The 16,480-nt window shown below is 37.9% G+C and overlaps 1 protein-coding gene across 1 annotated transcript in view; it reads right to left on the bottom strand.

Moving 5' to 3' along the window:
• The window catches only part of LOC103036769 (c-Maf inducing protein), a 35,358-nt gene that overhangs the window by 4,963 nt on the left and 13,915 nt on the right, over positions 1 to 16,480 (bottom strand). The window contains exons 2-20 of the mRNA XM_049483262.1: positions 14,370 to 14,495; positions 12,253 to 12,303; positions 11,864 to 12,025; positions 10,638 to 10,679; positions 10,329 to 10,391; positions 9,392 to 9,472; positions 9,181 to 9,284; positions 8,823 to 8,927; positions 5,997 to 6,365; positions 5,586 to 5,651; positions 4,972 to 4,998; positions 4,716 to 4,764; positions 4,333 to 4,440; positions 4,067 to 4,183; positions 3,826 to 3,966; positions 3,475 to 3,522; positions 2,649 to 2,795; positions 2,441 to 2,546; positions 205 to 275 (exon numbers count right to left, since the gene is read on the bottom strand). Of these exons, the coding sequence (XP_049339219.1) occupies positions 205 to 275; positions 2,441 to 2,546; positions 2,649 to 2,795; positions 3,475 to 3,522; positions 3,826 to 3,966; positions 4,067 to 4,183; positions 4,333 to 4,440; positions 4,716 to 4,764; positions 4,972 to 4,998; positions 5,586 to 5,651; positions 5,997 to 6,365; positions 8,823 to 8,927; positions 9,181 to 9,284; positions 9,392 to 9,472; positions 10,329 to 10,391; positions 10,638 to 10,679; positions 11,864 to 12,025; positions 12,253 to 12,303; positions 14,370 to 14,495 (1,983 nt within the window). The remainder of the gene's footprint in view (positions 1 to 204; positions 276 to 2,440; positions 2,547 to 2,648; positions 2,796 to 3,474; positions 3,523 to 3,825; positions 3,967 to 4,066; positions 4,184 to 4,332; positions 4,441 to 4,715; positions 4,765 to 4,971; positions 4,999 to 5,585; positions 5,652 to 5,996; positions 6,366 to 8,822; positions 8,928 to 9,180; positions 9,285 to 9,391; positions 9,473 to 10,328; positions 10,392 to 10,637; positions 10,680 to 11,863; positions 12,026 to 12,252; positions 12,304 to 14,369; positions 14,496 to 16,480) is intronic.

Raw genomic sequence — 16,480 nt, 5'->3', positions numbered from 1 at the left:
AAAAATCCTTCTGAATTGTCAGTAAATTAAATGTAAAAAGATTTCATCCCAAGCCATTCGGCCCATTTATAATTAAATCTGGACACAAAATAAGGGACAACTTCCAGATTGGAATCATCGGTCAAAAAGAGTAAAGGTAAAAATGATGATAAGCAGCTAGGAGTTAAATACTTTCCAAACAGAGGTGTTCAATTACTACATTACCTTAAGGTCCTCATAGGTGTCTGCAGTGAGTTTAGTGCTGTTCATATTCAAACTGCACAGGCTCTTCATAGCTGCAAAAAAGCAACACCGTAAACATAAATAAACATAACTTACAAATGTTACAATATAGTCTCCAAATCCTTCATTTAAAGTTACGGTTACAGGTTTAGAAAGCTAGGAAGATTAAACAGCTAAACATTGTGCTTATTATTGGTGATCAAATAATATTTCAGATGTGTTAATGTGTCACAGAGATGTGACAATTTAAGACTTTGAAATGGTCTGTGTGACTTAGTGCCTTTATTTTGATGAAGTCGGTCATTCTGGGTTGATTTACTTGAATGTTTTTTTTTTTTTTTGTGTGCATCTAAACAATGATTGTATGTATGGATATGCACCTCATATTAATATAATATTAATAATACTCAGAGTGTAAAACTTAACTGCTATGGCGATCTCTAGCGATTAATCAACAGTGGGAGGAAATACATACTATCTCTGTGATTAGATACCCCACCTAGAACTTTTTTATATACAGCTGGAAAAAATTAAGAGACCACTTCAAAACGATCAGTTTTAACTATGTATAGGTATATGCTTGGTTAGAATGAACATTGTGGTTTTATTCTAAAAACTATTGACATTCCAAATTAAAATATTTTAATTTAGTTATATATAATAGTTTTATTTAATTTAATATTATAACTTTATTAGCAGAAAATGAGAAATGGTCAAATTAATGAAAAGGGTACCGTGCTTTTAAACCTCAAATAATGCAAAGAAAACACATTCATATTCATTTAAAAACAACAGTCCTTAAGTTTTATCTAAGGAAGAGTTCAGAATCAATATTTGGTCGAATAACCCAGATTTTTAATTACAGCCTTAATGTTTCTTGGAAGCTCTCAATCATTCTTTCACACTGCTTTTGGGTAACCTTATGCGACTCCTGGCACACAATTTCAAGCAGTTTAGCTTTGTTTTGTGGTATGTGACCATCTAGCTTCCTCTTGATTATATATGTTTTTTATTGGGGTTCAGGTCTGGAGATGGGGCTGGCCATGACAGGGACTTGATCTGGTGGTCCTTCATCCACATCTTAATTGATCTAGCTGTGTGGAATTGAGCATTCTCCTGTTGGAAAAAAACAGCCCTCAGGAGATGAGGAACATTGCCAGAGCAGAAGGAAGCAAGCTTTCTCTCAGGATAACCTTGTCAACCTGTATCCAGCTTGATTCATGAGTCATTTACAAAGACCAAGTTGTCCATCCCCAGATCATCACAGATCTTCCACCAAATTTTACAGTGGGTGCAAGACTGAAAATTGGGCTCATCAGAAAAGATAACTTTACTCCAGTCCTCTATGGTCTAGTTCTTATGAACTTTTACAAACTTGAGCTTGGCTCTTGCTTCTCATTGAAGAAGGTATTTTTTTCTAGCTTGAGTCCTGCCTCTGAGAGTTTGTTTTGAACTGTTCTTTCCATGCACTTTACCCCAGCTGCCATATGCCATTCTTATTATAGGTCACATGATGTCATCATGCGGTTGCTCACTGACATTCAAACGATTGACGGTCAATCTCCAGACCTGAACCCCATTGAAAAACATCTGAATGCAATCATGTAGGATGTAAGTTTGATGGTCACAAGCCATCAAACAAAGCTGAACTGTATACATTTTTGTGTCAGGAGTGTGAAAGACTTGTGAAGAACATGCCAAGATGTGTGAAAGCTGTGATTAAAAATGAGGATAATTACACCATATATTGATTTCTGAACTCTTATAACATTAGCATTTGAGTTTCTGAATGAATAGTTCTGAATAAACTTGTTTTCTTTGCATTATTTAAGGTTTGAAAGCACTGTATCTTTTTCATTATTTTGACCATTTCTCATTTTCTGCAAATAAATGCTCTAAATGACAATATTTGTATTTGTAATATCAATGGTTTATAGAATAAAACCACAATGTTAATTTTACTCAAACTGATACATATAAATAGATAAATCAGAGAAAATGAATTTTGAAGTGGTCTTTTTTTCAGAGCTGTATGTAACAGTTCTTAGACTGTAAACATTTGTCACATATAATTTAAAATCAATCACAAAAAACTTGTTTGGTCACACCTTTGCATACACATAACATGCTGTGTGTGTGTGTGAGAGAGAAAGAGAGAGAGAGAGAGAGAGAGAGAGAGAGAAAGAGAGAGAGAGAGAGAGAAAGCGCTTGTGCTTACAACTGAGGGCGAGCAGGCCTGCATCAGTGACAGGAGTCTCACATAAGTTGAGGACCTGAAGGCAGGCCAGGTGCTCTGAGAGCAGTCGCAGCCCAGCATCCCCAAACTGTGAAAGAAAAAATTATTAATTGATAAACTGCACTTTCTTAATGTATTAAAATGTACAGAGACAGACACTCAGTACTGAAACTCAACACGTTTAGCTGACCTGGGTGGACCACAGGTTGAGCTGTTTGAGGGAGGGCAGCTTGATGAGCTGCTCGGCGCAGGCACTGGTGACATTGGTGAAGGCCAGACTCAAATTTTCGAGGTTCCCAAAGGAGCCAGAACTCAGCAGGCGGGCAAGGTCAGCATCCTGCAAGCAGAGAACAGCACAGACGTCAGAGACACAGAGACAAAAGTACAGTCCACTGTTTGTGTGAATGCTTGAAGCAAACTGGACTAGAAGATGTATTCAATGGATATCGTATCATTTGTGGTACAATTTGCGGTACCATTTACAAAACTTTTATGGAACTATGGAACCATTCAATGCTGTACTATCTTTTAAATAAATTAGTTCATTTTTATGCATATTTGGAAATACATTTAAATATTTGTTGCTACGTTGCTAAAAAATGGCTTCACAACAAAAAATCTTAAATGGTCTTTTGACATTTTCTCATAAGGAACTAATTATATTTCCTTCAAATATTAAGTCAAAATTACGTCTCAGTAATATAAAATATACAGGTGTGCCACAATAGACATTTGACAAAAATGTAACAAATAAAGTTTTTTTTAAATAATCATCTGTAAATATGGTACATAAAACTACATCCTTTAATATTCTCATCTACTACATCCTGAATGCAGTACATGGAATTTTAAATAAAATTTATGATCATTAGGATTCTTTTTTCATGTAAACAGAGCAGCTCAAAATATTGCCAATTTTTAAAAAAATATTACATAAAACCACCAAATTAGAAACTGGACATAGAAAATAAAAATCGAAAAAAAAAAAAAAAAATCGAAAAAGGATGAAAACTAACCGTGGACTTGGATGGAAGTGTGAGTCGAGTGGGCCCTCCTTTTCTTTGCTGCAAAAGAAGAGAGAGAGAGGGAGAGATATGATGATTATATTTTGTGCTGTACCAGCAGGTGGCGTGTGTGAACATTCAGACAGCTATGAATGTGGGACAGGTTTAAATGGGTCACTGAAGGGTCTGTCTTTGTAGAAATTGGAGCGCTACACTAAACTAATGGTAGCAATATGACGCATTGCTTATTCTGAGAAAACAGCCATGACCCGGCTGTGGTTTGCTGTGATGTCATTAGTGTTGGTGTTCCACAAAATACTGATTTAAGCATGTGTGTGCCTGTGCACCTATGTGTTTCCTCACCAGCTCTTTAAGTTCTCTCTGCCGGTCACACAGCTGTTCGTACATCCGCAGGCCAACATGGGTGCTCTCCAGTGTAGAGATGATCTGCAGCTGAGTATCCTTGTTCTCTATGATGTTGTACTCCAGCATCAGGCACAGGATCTGTTCCCCACACACACACACACACACACACATACATTAACCTCTTATAAGCTCTGCAGCTCCACACAGTTCAGGATTCCTTGGCCGCATAGACACACACCTCTACCATAGTCTGGTTCCCCCGCAGTGCCAGTAACATGCAGGGCCCCAGTTTGTTTTCTGCCAATGAGAGGAGGAATTTTTTCGTCTTGTAGCAAGAACCCATGAGGATGTGAACCTGCAACAATATTAAGGGGTTAGACATTAGAATATATATACACACACACACACACACACACACACACACACACACACAGTAAAGACAACAGATAAGGAGATAGCACTCTCAATCTCTCTTTCACAGAGACACAGTGTACACATACGCACCATGCTAGCAAACAACTCTCCATCATCATCACATGCAACGCCCCCTGGACTGTAGAGCTGAAACCAGCCATCTTTTCCAGAGCGCACACTGAGTAAACAGGAGTGTACCTGTAAAACACAAACACCTTAATTTCTCAACCAAATACTAATCACATTAATCAACAACAGAGGACAGAAATAGCAGACATTAAACCTTACAGGCAGAGCTGGACAATAATTAAATATAAATATTTGTGTAAAAAAATGATATCACCTTTATTGAAACATTTCAGTTTTTTTTTTCAGTGCATCTGTAACTGACTACTGTTCATTACAATTTGTATTTCATGAACTGGAAAAAAATCTGGGGATATTGAGCCCTAACAACAGGCCTGTAAACTCACCTCCTGTCTTGGATCCTCAGCAAACCTCTGAATAACATATTTTAGCTCCCTGCAAAAACATACAAACATACTCCTATTAGACTTAACAAAAGAGGTCACAGATCAACAGACTGACTCAGACAGTTTGACCATACAATTCACTGTCATACATTTTCCTACAGACATCAGTTATTAATTTGTATGTTTCCAAGTTATTATTTAAATATATATATATATTGATAGCCAAATGTACAGAAATATAAATTATGTCACTTACTTTGTGAATTTGGCATGTGCAAGGGCCCTAAAGGGGAGAGGGGGGAGAAGGAATGACAAAGAAAAACATTAGACTGCAACAGTAATTGCTGACCATATTCAAGTGTTGTAAGTGTGCGTGCATTTTTATGTTTTTGTGACGTGCTCTGGGATACATCTGTTGTTGCCTTTTCCTAATGACGGCTAGAAGCTCAGTTTAGCTTTGAAGCACAGGTGAGTTCCCCACCTGTGGCAACAGCACAGCTCCGTAGGAGGCACATAATGAGTCCCAGGACAGCAAGACCAATTACACCATTTGCTCCCAGGACTCCTAGGCACCACAGGCCCAACACCCACCGTCCCCTTACAGAGCCCAGCTACCGCTCACCCACGTCAGCAGCCTCCCTTACACCCCAACCCCCAGAGAGCATAACACATACAGGTGCACACCCCCTTTAACAAGCACCTGGGACAGGGAAGGACATAACAGAAATGTAGATAAAGGAAGGCAAAGTTAAGTAAGCAGGTGGTGGGGAACACTTTTGTGTGGGCAGTAGACAATGAGGCCAGGCAGGAGGTGTCTTGAGAACAGATGAGCAGACTAAGAGAAAGGGAGAGACTGAAGCAGGCACTCACTCTTTGGGGAATGGGATGGGCTGCAGCAGGCTAGCCAGAGCTGGTCTCCAGTCGTCATAGTCCGAGCTACAGAGAAAAAACGAAAAGGAAAGAAAGAAAAGAAACACAGGAAGAATAACAAAGAGGGAAATTAGTGTCTTGTGTAAGATGGAGGAGCTGGTACGCTCCTAAAGTGCAACAGATGAGACCTGATCAACAGTGCTGAGATTGAAACCCTGCCAGGCTAAATAAAGATACAGTTTATCACACATAATCAATAGTCTTATTGTTACAATGATGCAGGTTCTACTAAATGTCCAAAACTGTTTTACAAGGGGTATATTCTTATAATAAATCAAATATTTTTAACTGTTCAAGCATATTGCCTAGAATGTCATAAAAAATTGCGTCAACCAGAACTTGGACACTCACAGCATCTTGAGGATGAGGGCAAAACAAGCCAGCACCCTGTCTGCTTGGGCAGGGAGCTGAATGGAGAGGGCGCTGAGTGCTGGGCTAACCAGCAGGCAGTCAATCAGGTTGGGCTCACTGTCACCTCCTGTGGGTGCCTTGCGCAGTACGTTGGCAGTGTTGTTGTTGCGCTCCAGCTCCACCATGATCTCGCTAGAATTGACAATAGAGGGTGGAGGTGAAAGGGCGAGGGGAGGAGGGGAAAGAGTAGTTGGTGGCGGAGGGGTTGGGGGCTCAGGCCGCAACAGCCGCAGAGGCATTGGGGGTTTCCGATCACTCTGCTGCTGACACCCATTTCTGATCTCCTTCAGACTAGGGGAGTTATCTCGACTGAAAGAGAGAGAGAGAGAGAGAGAGAGAGAGAGAGAAAGAAAGAAAAAGAGTAGTGAAGATACAATTCACTGATGACTTTATTTTCTTATTTCCGAACCACAATTTTTGCTTATTTAAGGATGTCTGACTATGCCACAGTATTTTCAATTACAGTCACACTTCCAGTGTTGGGAGTAACGGCGTTAAAACTAACGGCATTACTAACGCCGTTACTTTTTTCAGTAACGTGTAATCTAACTAATTACTCTGACTGTAACTATAACGCCGTTACCATTTCCGACACCCCGTTACTGCACGTTACTTTAGCCTCTATGAACTTTTTTTTTGTTGTAACTTTGGTTTGCCCTGGTTAACCCCTCTTCTTTCCGGTGAACTTGAGCTTCTGGCCGCTGTGCCTGTGTGTTGGCGTGGTGAAGTGAGGCACAATTGTGACGATTTGCTGCTCTAATCAATTCAGTGATTGCCGTGGACTTAGATTCTAGCTTAGATTCTCTGCCCGAACCCGACCTGACCCAAAGATCGTCCCAAAATCGGGCTCCTATTTTTATTTTATATAAAGCTCTGGTGTGATAATCACAATGTTGCTAAATAACCAATTATTATTGTTCACTAAAGCGAACGAAATAGCGAAAACTGAAAGTGAAAAAACATTTGTGTTAACTGAAACTAATAAAAACGGTAATTAAAAGGAAAAAACATAACTCTCTCGAACTGTATTTTGTGTTTATAAAACTAACTAAAACGAACTAAAATTACTGAATTTTTGTGTTTAATTTATTTATAAGAGCTGTTGTGCAGCGGAGTTGTACAGCGGGCGGTGTAGCCGCAAAATACGACAGAAAACACTGAAAAACTGCAGAACTATGTATGGGATTACAATATGAGCGCAAGGCAGATGAAAGAGAAACAGGAGATTCAGTATGTGAGAACATTTACCTGTGAGTAACTCATACCAGAACAAGCAAATATCTCTCTCTCTCTCTCTCTCTCTCTCTCTCTCTCTCTCTTTCTCTCTCACGTTTATTAGATTGATCTCTCTGATGAGATGTGTGAAAACTAATAAAAACTAGCAAGCCCACCCTAAAAACAAATTAAAACTTACTGAATCAAACTATAATAAAATGAAAAATGTAATCACGTAGCTCTGGGGGCACGTGAACGCCTCCGCGTTTGACTTGCAGCACTGTGTGTAGCTGTTCTTAAAAATCATTTTAATTAAATAATAGTTCTATGCTATGTTTCAGTGTTAATTAACATAATTCTGATTATATTTCACTCATTCAATCAGCCCGAAAACAGACAGTTTATGGTTTGGGTTGGCTCGGGCTGATAGTGACAGTTCATGGTTCGGGCTTGGGCAGAACGTGCACGGGCTCCGGTTGGGTCGGGTCGGATTTTTTGGGCACGATCTAAGCTCTATTCTCTTTTGGTGAAGCTGTTATATTAATACCATTTTAACGGTCATTAGATTGTTGTTTTTGTCCATTATTTTGTTTTGTTTATATATACATATTTCCTTTGAGTGTGGCTTGGTTTGTTTAACTCCATCCCCAGACGCGTTTTTCCGTTTTTTCTGTTTTTTTCAGTATTATATGTTTTAGTAATTTTCTTTGGTTCTGTGAAGAATTTCGTTTTTTTTTTTTTTGTAATTCGTTAGATTATATTTTTGTCAACATTTTGGGTTTATTATCGTTTGGTATTTTTCTAATAATAGTAAATACATAATTCATTTCCTTTTTTTTTTGACGGGCGAATAATAAAAGTAACGCAATAGTTACTTTTACTGGTAACTAGTTACTTTTATAGTGGAGTAACTCCGTTAGTAACTCAGTTACTTTTTTGGAGAAGTAACGAGTAACTATAACTAATTACTTTTTCGAAGTAACGTGCCGAACACTGCACACTTCAAAACCACTTAGTATGAGACTAATGGAACACTTAAGCAAATGTTAAAGAGTCAAATATCATCCCTCGTAAACACATGCAAATGTGTAGTTTAAACGAAAGATGGTAAAAACACAGTGGGAATGGAAACTATTTAAATAGCAAATGAGAGCATTAAGAGACAGAGGTAGGGGAAAAACAGGTGGGGTTGCGATACCAAAATCTCTAGGGTTGGAGGGTGACGAATGGATAATGGAAAATCAGAGGACAAGAATTCCTCACAGGTATGCCAACTAGGGCCCGCTGACTCAGAGATGATGTAAATGTTACAAACATGAATGAAAATACATTGAAATCCCTCAACTACAAAGCCCCTTAGCAACTGAAAAAAAGAAAAACTAAACAAAAAGTGTGTCTTAATCAATGGATTCATTTTTAGGCTGGTTGGGAGAAGAGAAAGGTTGGGAAACACTGCTTTATAACAAGTAAGGTGGGCTAGTAAACTGGACTTGAGGTTTTTGAGTGGAGTGTCCAAAGCCATTGGCCTTGCTCCACATGCGTAGCACTCACCTGTTAATAAACTCCTCATAGCAGGAGTAGATGGCAGCCAGGCACACCGCCACCAGGTTGGGGAGAACCCGAGGGTGAGGACACTGTCCAGTGGGGCCGTGCATACTGAAATGACACACAGGCACGTGTGTCAAAACCCAAAGGAACAGCATGACACAAATATTTGAAGCAAAAAAAAGAAGAGGAGGAACAGTTCATGAAATTAAGTAATATTTCGGACTACATACGGCATGGCTAACATTACAGAAATGTCTACACATGATAAAATGCTCTGTGGATTTGTAGGCGTGAAGCTAAAGCATCGTCAAAGTAATTTCAGCAGTACATGATGTGTGTATGTATATTTGACCATGCTCACCTGTGAATAAACTTTTTGACCACCTCCATACCAGCGTTAAGCTCGTTTAACGCCAAAATATACTCCTGAGTAAAGAGACGAAGTCGAGGGCACTTTCCAAAGTCCTGAAGAGAAAAGGGGTAGAGAAAAAGTAAGCACAGTGAGTTATTAACACCAAGCATCAAATCCACAATATAACATTTACAGCGCACTGTGAATTACACACACTCACCATGTTGTGTTTGAGGATTCTCTGGACCACTGGAGTGAACACCTCAATGACCACCATGGACCGGGGACGTTCCCGACAATGCTGTGTAAAGAAAGGAGAAGAAGAGCTGATGCAAGCTGTAAGCCACCTAAACACGTCATACTAAAAATGGTTCCTGTTCCTTCCACAAAGGCAATAGTTCTTAACTGCAGTGATAAATTGAATAATTGGCAACAGAAATTATCCTGTTATTATTCTGAACATTGAAAAAAAAATGTTGCAGCACTTGTTCAGACTGGCAACCTTTGTGTAAAGTTTACTCATGTGAATTAGGTAGCACTGCTGAGCTAAATGTATGATTAAAAAAACACTGATGAGGTATATTTATTATCAGAAAAGAACTGCTGGGGTAAATGTGTTGTGTTTTGTTGGTTTGTCTTCTGGGACATTAAAATAGCTTTTGGTATTTATCCTTCAGCCAAATGTTTAATTTTGTTTGGTTTCAACAAAACCCTCATTTCATAATTTCAGTTCCACAGCTCAATGCAGGGATAACAATATCCCTCTATCTTACCCATGGCATTAAGTATGGTGCCAATATGTTTATCTGTTCCAGACAGACATAGTCTTTTTGCAGTACTTCTATACAGGGACTGGGTAAGCTCTGCGAATGTGTGCAATTTCACAACTGTGACAGCAATGGGTGCAACCTAATGTAGCAAAATGCACTCATTAGAAGGGGTGTCCAAAACACATTTGGACATCTAGTGTATAAGTGCATGACTCTGGTACTCCTAAACTCATTTGTCAAACAACTTTATAATTGCCTTCTGTGTTCATGAAGATATGGCGTTATGAAATATACAGCTTGCATGACTGTAAAAGAGTTTGAGTGTGTGTATTTGTCAGGCAAATGCATGGCTTTGAGTTGGTGGCGTTGGGCCCAGGTGCATGTTACCTTGCAGAAGAATTCACACAGGTCAGGGGGAGGGTGATTATTCTCTAGTAGAGGAGCAATGGCCTGCGGGTAGACCACAGGATCATTAATCACTACCCACTTTCACATGTATGCATTACCAAAAATGACTCACAAAATAGTGCAATAACTATTTAGTTTCCCAAAGCCTGTTTAATTTCTGGAATAAACCCCTGAAAAACATTCTCTTCGGTTATAGGATTACCATACACTAGTACACTAACTGTACTGTGTAAAAAACTTCCAGGTTTATCTATCACAGGCCAAATATAACACACCAAACCCACTTACCACAATGATGCTCTCATGGTCCTGGGCGCTGAGGTTAGTATTCTGAGAAGGAAGTGACACAAACAAATTACTGAGAATCCACTTGCCTGCTGACTCCTCATTGCCACAGAGAAGTGACAAGCCAGCCAGGCCGAATCCTGGCAGGTCTATAACAATGTACATCCAATACTTTTTGAACCTAAGCAAAAACTCAGTGAACAGGCAGGTTCAGGTTTGCTAATTAAACCAAGGGGAGCAGAAACATGTACCAGGTTTTAGCTAGATTTTCTGTACATTTCAAAAATGGACAGCCCCTGCAAAGGCACTAAACCACAGATAACTCACAGCAGGATTACTGTGCTCTTATGCATAATTTACAAAATGATTGCACACTGGAGTGCTCATATAGATGAGGTGCAGATGGGCCACAAAAATGGCAGCTGGTTTATGTTCATAGTAAATGCTAAGGGAAATCATATAAAAGGGATACCTAAAGACTGTACTGTGATGCAGACATAGGCTGTTCTTGTCTTTCTTGGACCTGCAGCACATGTTGTAATTATGCGGAAAGTGTGCTTTTATGGCAAGTCATTTTAGGTTTTAATCGACTAAAATGCAAATATCAATGAAAAAGTACTTGAAACACAAAATAATACAGCATATGAAAATAATTTGCAGTAGGAATTAAGCTCGAGTATTTATGATGAACTAACCTTTTATTGAGATTTTTTTTACATGATATATACTGATATTAAATTATTGCCCATATATGTTTCAACACTACTTATTAATGATTAGAATTTTTTTTACATGTAAATGGATTTAAGTTTTTGCATACAGTTGGAAAATTGATGGCTGAAATTGCTGGCCCCCCTGAAATGTTTCTAAATGAAGTACTGTTCCTGTAAATGAGCACTGTTTACCATATATAGCCATCTGGGGGCGTACACATCTTTATGTAAACATGTCTTCTAGAGCATAAGCAGGATTATATGTAGCATGCAGTATGTAGTATTATTGCTTAGTGTACACAGCTTTGTGTATATGCAAGTTATATTTCAAATTTTAAATGTGCTGGCGATTTTTGTTCATAGATTTAGGACATGTTTCATGTGCACTTTTAATAAATAAGGTTCTCATTTGAAGGCCCTGGTCTACAAAAGCAGTTGCAGATCAACTTTACACAAAACCTACATATGCGAATACAGGCTCGTATGAGTGTGATTGTGTGTGCATGCATTTGGTACCTCAGCAAGCAGGGTAGAGATGATGTGAAGTGGGGCTTGGTGGATGGACTCGTCCTGCAGTGGAGAGGTAAGGGCCATGTCTACTAGGGCTCGAATTTCCTTCAGCACCACCTCCCAGCGGCTCGGGTTATTTAGCACTTTGCGGTACTTGTAAATCTTTTTCTGTTGACAGGCCAAAGTTAATAAGGTGATGCAAACATAGGGCAGCTGATTAGTGTATTTAGTATTGTTTTAACAGATAATTAAATGCTAACCATTGATTTATTAACCCATTTGTTAAACATGAAAAAGGCCTACTTCTAGTTCTACTGGAAAAAAAACATCCACTGCTTGTGACTTATGCAATTTTAACCAAAGTGAAACAGTGACAGTTAAAGTTTTAACTTTACCTTCCACTGCAGAGAGTGAAACCACTGGTCCCGCAGATAGCTGTTAGCAGCCTGAGAACACACCCACACACACAGACACACAGAGAATAAGACCGAGCTAAAGAATGCAGTATGTATTTTGTGTCTTTAGTGAGTAACAAAAAAGTTTAGGTGTGTCTGTTAGAAGTTAGAGGTCAGAAGTGTAAATATGAAACAATTTTAATCACAATCTACACCAAACATAAACAGCAGCTTACTGGCTTTGCTACTTCTTAAAAGCTTTCCAGTCAGACAATGGCTTTTTTTCTAAGAGAGGTGAACAATTTGGTGAGACTAGAGGTGCAGATTACTTTGCAGAAGTGAAAACAGTAGTGCATTGTTTTATGTTCAAACCCTGCCGCCTGCCACAGCAGTCTAAGCCCATTATTTCAGGTGCATAATTCAAAATGTATTTATAAAAAAAAAAAAAAGAAAAAAAAAAAAAAAACACCCAAATTTGCTTGCCCTAAATTACATAAACAAAATAATTAATTAAGGTCAGTTTGAAAATTGTTTTTGGAAGTAAATGATCGAAACTATTCCAGGGTTTTCATCAGCTTTGTATAGTTAGGAAGGCCGGCTTGACAACAAATGCCCCTGCCTTGACTACATTCCACCCGCGTCAGAACGAGGCCTAATAGTGTCATCTGTTGATTTAATATGTTACTGCGCCACCGGCAGTGTTAATTTTGACAGGTGATTTTGATTTAGTTTCAGTCTTTTGACTAAAACGTATAATAGTTTTAGTGACATTTTAGTCTTATTTTTAGATTTAGTCTAGTTTTAGTCAATGAAAACAAATGACATTTTAGTTTTATTTTAGTTGAATTAATTTTAGTCAGATAAAAAGTATGTATTATGTATTTTTTATTGTTTTACTATTTTAGATTTGTGTTTGCTTTCGGTACACTAGACTTACATTACTTATCAGGTGTATTTAAAAGTTCATAAAGACATAAACAGTGAGGGATAGAGAAAAGACAAAAAGTTTTTTTGTGCTTCTCTATATGTTTACTAATCCGTTACTTGTTTGTGCTGAAGTCAACGTTACTTATTTAAAAAAAAATGGTTGCTTTATTAATAATAAAGTATTAGTTGTAAAATATTTTCAAACACTATTTGTGTCTCAATAAACTTTGTAATCATAATTTAAAAAAGGGAAAAAGCATAGTATGTAATCAGTTCATAAAGTATTGCATATTGACTGTTTCATTACAAAGAACATAATAATGGGTTAACTGGATATATTCCAGCAAATGCTTAACAAAAATCATTTCAAATAAATGTAAAATAAATATATTAAAAATAGGATAATATCTGAACAGCATATTTAATATGTGCCTTTATTGGTACCTGTATTTTAGCCAGCATATTAAAATACTACAATAAATAATGTGAAAATGTCTTGTTGGCCATATTACCCATTCCTAGGATGCACAAGATATACTGAGCCTAAAGGGGGTTCTTTTACAAAAACACTAATCTTCAAAGATAATGACAATATAATGTATTAAATTACATGAGTTGTAATGTTAATATTGAATAACCCAGGTCAATGTGGATGATATTTTGTCTATTTTAAACTTTAACATTTTAATTACATTAACAAGCCAAATGAACATAATTTGCTTAATCTAACGATTACAAAAGGGATAGGAGAACTAGGGTTACACGCTACTGGGAAAAATATGTGCAGAAATACCCTGCAATATATATTTTTTCTGTTATATAATTTTAACCAATTTCCACTGAACATGTCAATGATCCAACATGCAATGATGTGAATAATATTAATGATGTATTCAAGATTGAATTAATATAAAAATGAGCTGTTAAAAAAAATAGGAATTTTCTTTTATTGTTAAACCAAAAAACACATGACATGTTTAATATAACTCGCCTTATGTGACATTAAACATCATACAATGGGACTACAAGGCATGCGCACATTGTGATAGTGATGAGCAATTTTTTTCTCAAGTCTCACATTTATGAGTGGGCCCCAAAAACTGATTTTAATGTGCGAACAAGTATTGATAGGAAATTAATTATAATGGAAAAATATATTCATGCTCTTTTGCAGCTGGTGCATACGTTACCTGAAGAAGGACGGTTCCTCCAGGGACGCTGAGCTGCACGCAGTATTTGGGGGCATTGTCCCAGGACAACAGCTGCAGGTCTTCTATAGAGCTGTAGGACAGAGCAGTCTCCATGTAGCCTGTAGGCTAGGGAGACACAAAGGGGAAATTTAGATTTCATAATCAGTAGACAATATTCAGGCACATCTTTTCATACATCAGAATTTTTTTGAACCAAATGACATTTGAAGAAACCGAAAGGTAAGGATGTTCTCACGAAGTATATTTTAATAGTGCAATGACTCACTGTGCCCACTATTAAGACTCTTTTGTGCTTATTTGTGGTTTACCTTAGCTGCTCAATGATCTCGAAATGACTGTAAAAGCTTTACATTTTTGTTATGCATCACACAGTCTCTCTTGCATCTCATTTTTTAGCTTCACCAAGTCTTGACTCTAGTGCTTGTGGTCACATGGCTTCAAATGTCAACAGGCTGTTCCCCGTCTCCATCTCTCTACAATAGAACATTGGAGCTGTTCCTTTATTACCCACCCTCCCACCTCCATAGCTCTGCTACCGGCTCTTCCGTTATTAGAACGGGCCTCCCTCCGAAGTTGAACAAACAAGGCTATTACTTGATTTGTGCTGCACTCCCTCTAGACTCAAACCAAACCACAGTTCCTGTATTTGTCAACCACCCAGTTCAGCATAGCAAACAAGCTGTTCCTTTCTTTGACTCATTCTCTCTCTGTCTCTCTCGCTCTCTCTCTTTCAAACAAACATGCAGTTCCTCCCTCTATCTCCCTCCCTCTGTAGAACAGAATAGAATGGGCTATTCTTTTATTTAGATGATAGAGCAACCGGCTGTTTCACAGTTTACCCTGTGAAAAAAAAAAAAAATACCCCACAAAAGTGCACCTCCACATCACAATAATAAAGAAAAATCATAATAGCCCTATTCTGCATTGAAAGCAGTCTTTTGTATTTAGTTCACTGTTAGGTTTAAAAGTATTTTCTAAATAATTGTTTATATATGCAGGATATATTCATGTACTATTGTGGTACATTTTTTATTACACTGTTTCTTTTTTTAAATGTTAGATTATTTATTTTGTAACTTAACAAAACAGACAAGAGTTTACAAGCAGCATTCTACAACTCTTTTAAATAAAAGCAGTAGTATACATGAGTTGGGAGTGGACAAAATATTAATATTAATTAATGGTATCAGTGTCCATTATTCCTACAATATCTAATGTACTCATTCATGTTGTCGTCTACATTGTGAAAGCATTTAAACAAAACAAACAAAAACATACTCAAAAACTACTTAATACACACAACTAATTAATTTACATTAACCTGCATTAAAAGTCTCTGAGCAATAACACATTCGCATCAGAGAGGTCTCCAAATTCTTTTTCCTACAGACTGCCCCACTGATTCTGTTAAATACTATTAGAAAAACTATTAGGTCATATCGCCCACCCCTACAATACAAATTGTTTAAAAAGGTCCCATTCTAAGACACTGTCACTATGATAAGAGTAACGCCGGTTCAAATCCTGCCATCAGCAGCCAGAGACAATGAGAGCACAATAAGCCTCATTCTCCCCATCCTCCTAATGTGTTGCTGGTGAGCACAGACGCCTGTTGGCTGCTGTTTTAGAGCTGGTGGGCTGCTTTTTTCTCCAAGCACTATAGCTACCTAGTGATGCTGCATTAGTGGCAGTTTGAAAGGAGGCATGTTCTAGTCTTGATCCTCCTAGTTTTGAGGGCATTACTAGTAACTGGGTGCTAAGAGTGGGTGGGGTAATTGGCCTTTCCCCTACCAGTACACGATTTATTTCCAAGGGTATTAATGTTTATCCTGCTTTTGCTTGAGTAAAGGTCTCCATTGTATTCATCAGGCTTTCTACTATATTTTGGAGTATTGCTGCAAGAAAATATCTACATTTCATCCCCAACACATGCTGCGTGTGAGAAGTGAACTATGACCAAGCTTAAAAAAAAACCCACCTCTATAGAGGAGGCAAATACATCATTGAAGAAAGGAGAAACAGAAAGTCATTACATGACCACAGGAGCCAGTGTACAGCAAGGCTCAGCCTCGAACCTCCAGCAAGGGTTG

The sequence above is a fragment of the Astyanax mexicanus genome, chromosome 9 (genome assembly GCF_023375975.1).
Source record: "Astyanax mexicanus isolate ESR-SI-001 chromosome 9, AstMex3_surface, whole genome shotgun sequence".
NCBI classification, from domain to species: domain Eukaryota; kingdom Metazoa; phylum Chordata; class Actinopteri; order Characiformes; family Acestrorhamphidae; genus Astyanax; species Astyanax mexicanus.
Note: the sequence above shows the minus strand (reverse complement) of the source record. Positions and strands in the feature narration are given on the sequence as shown.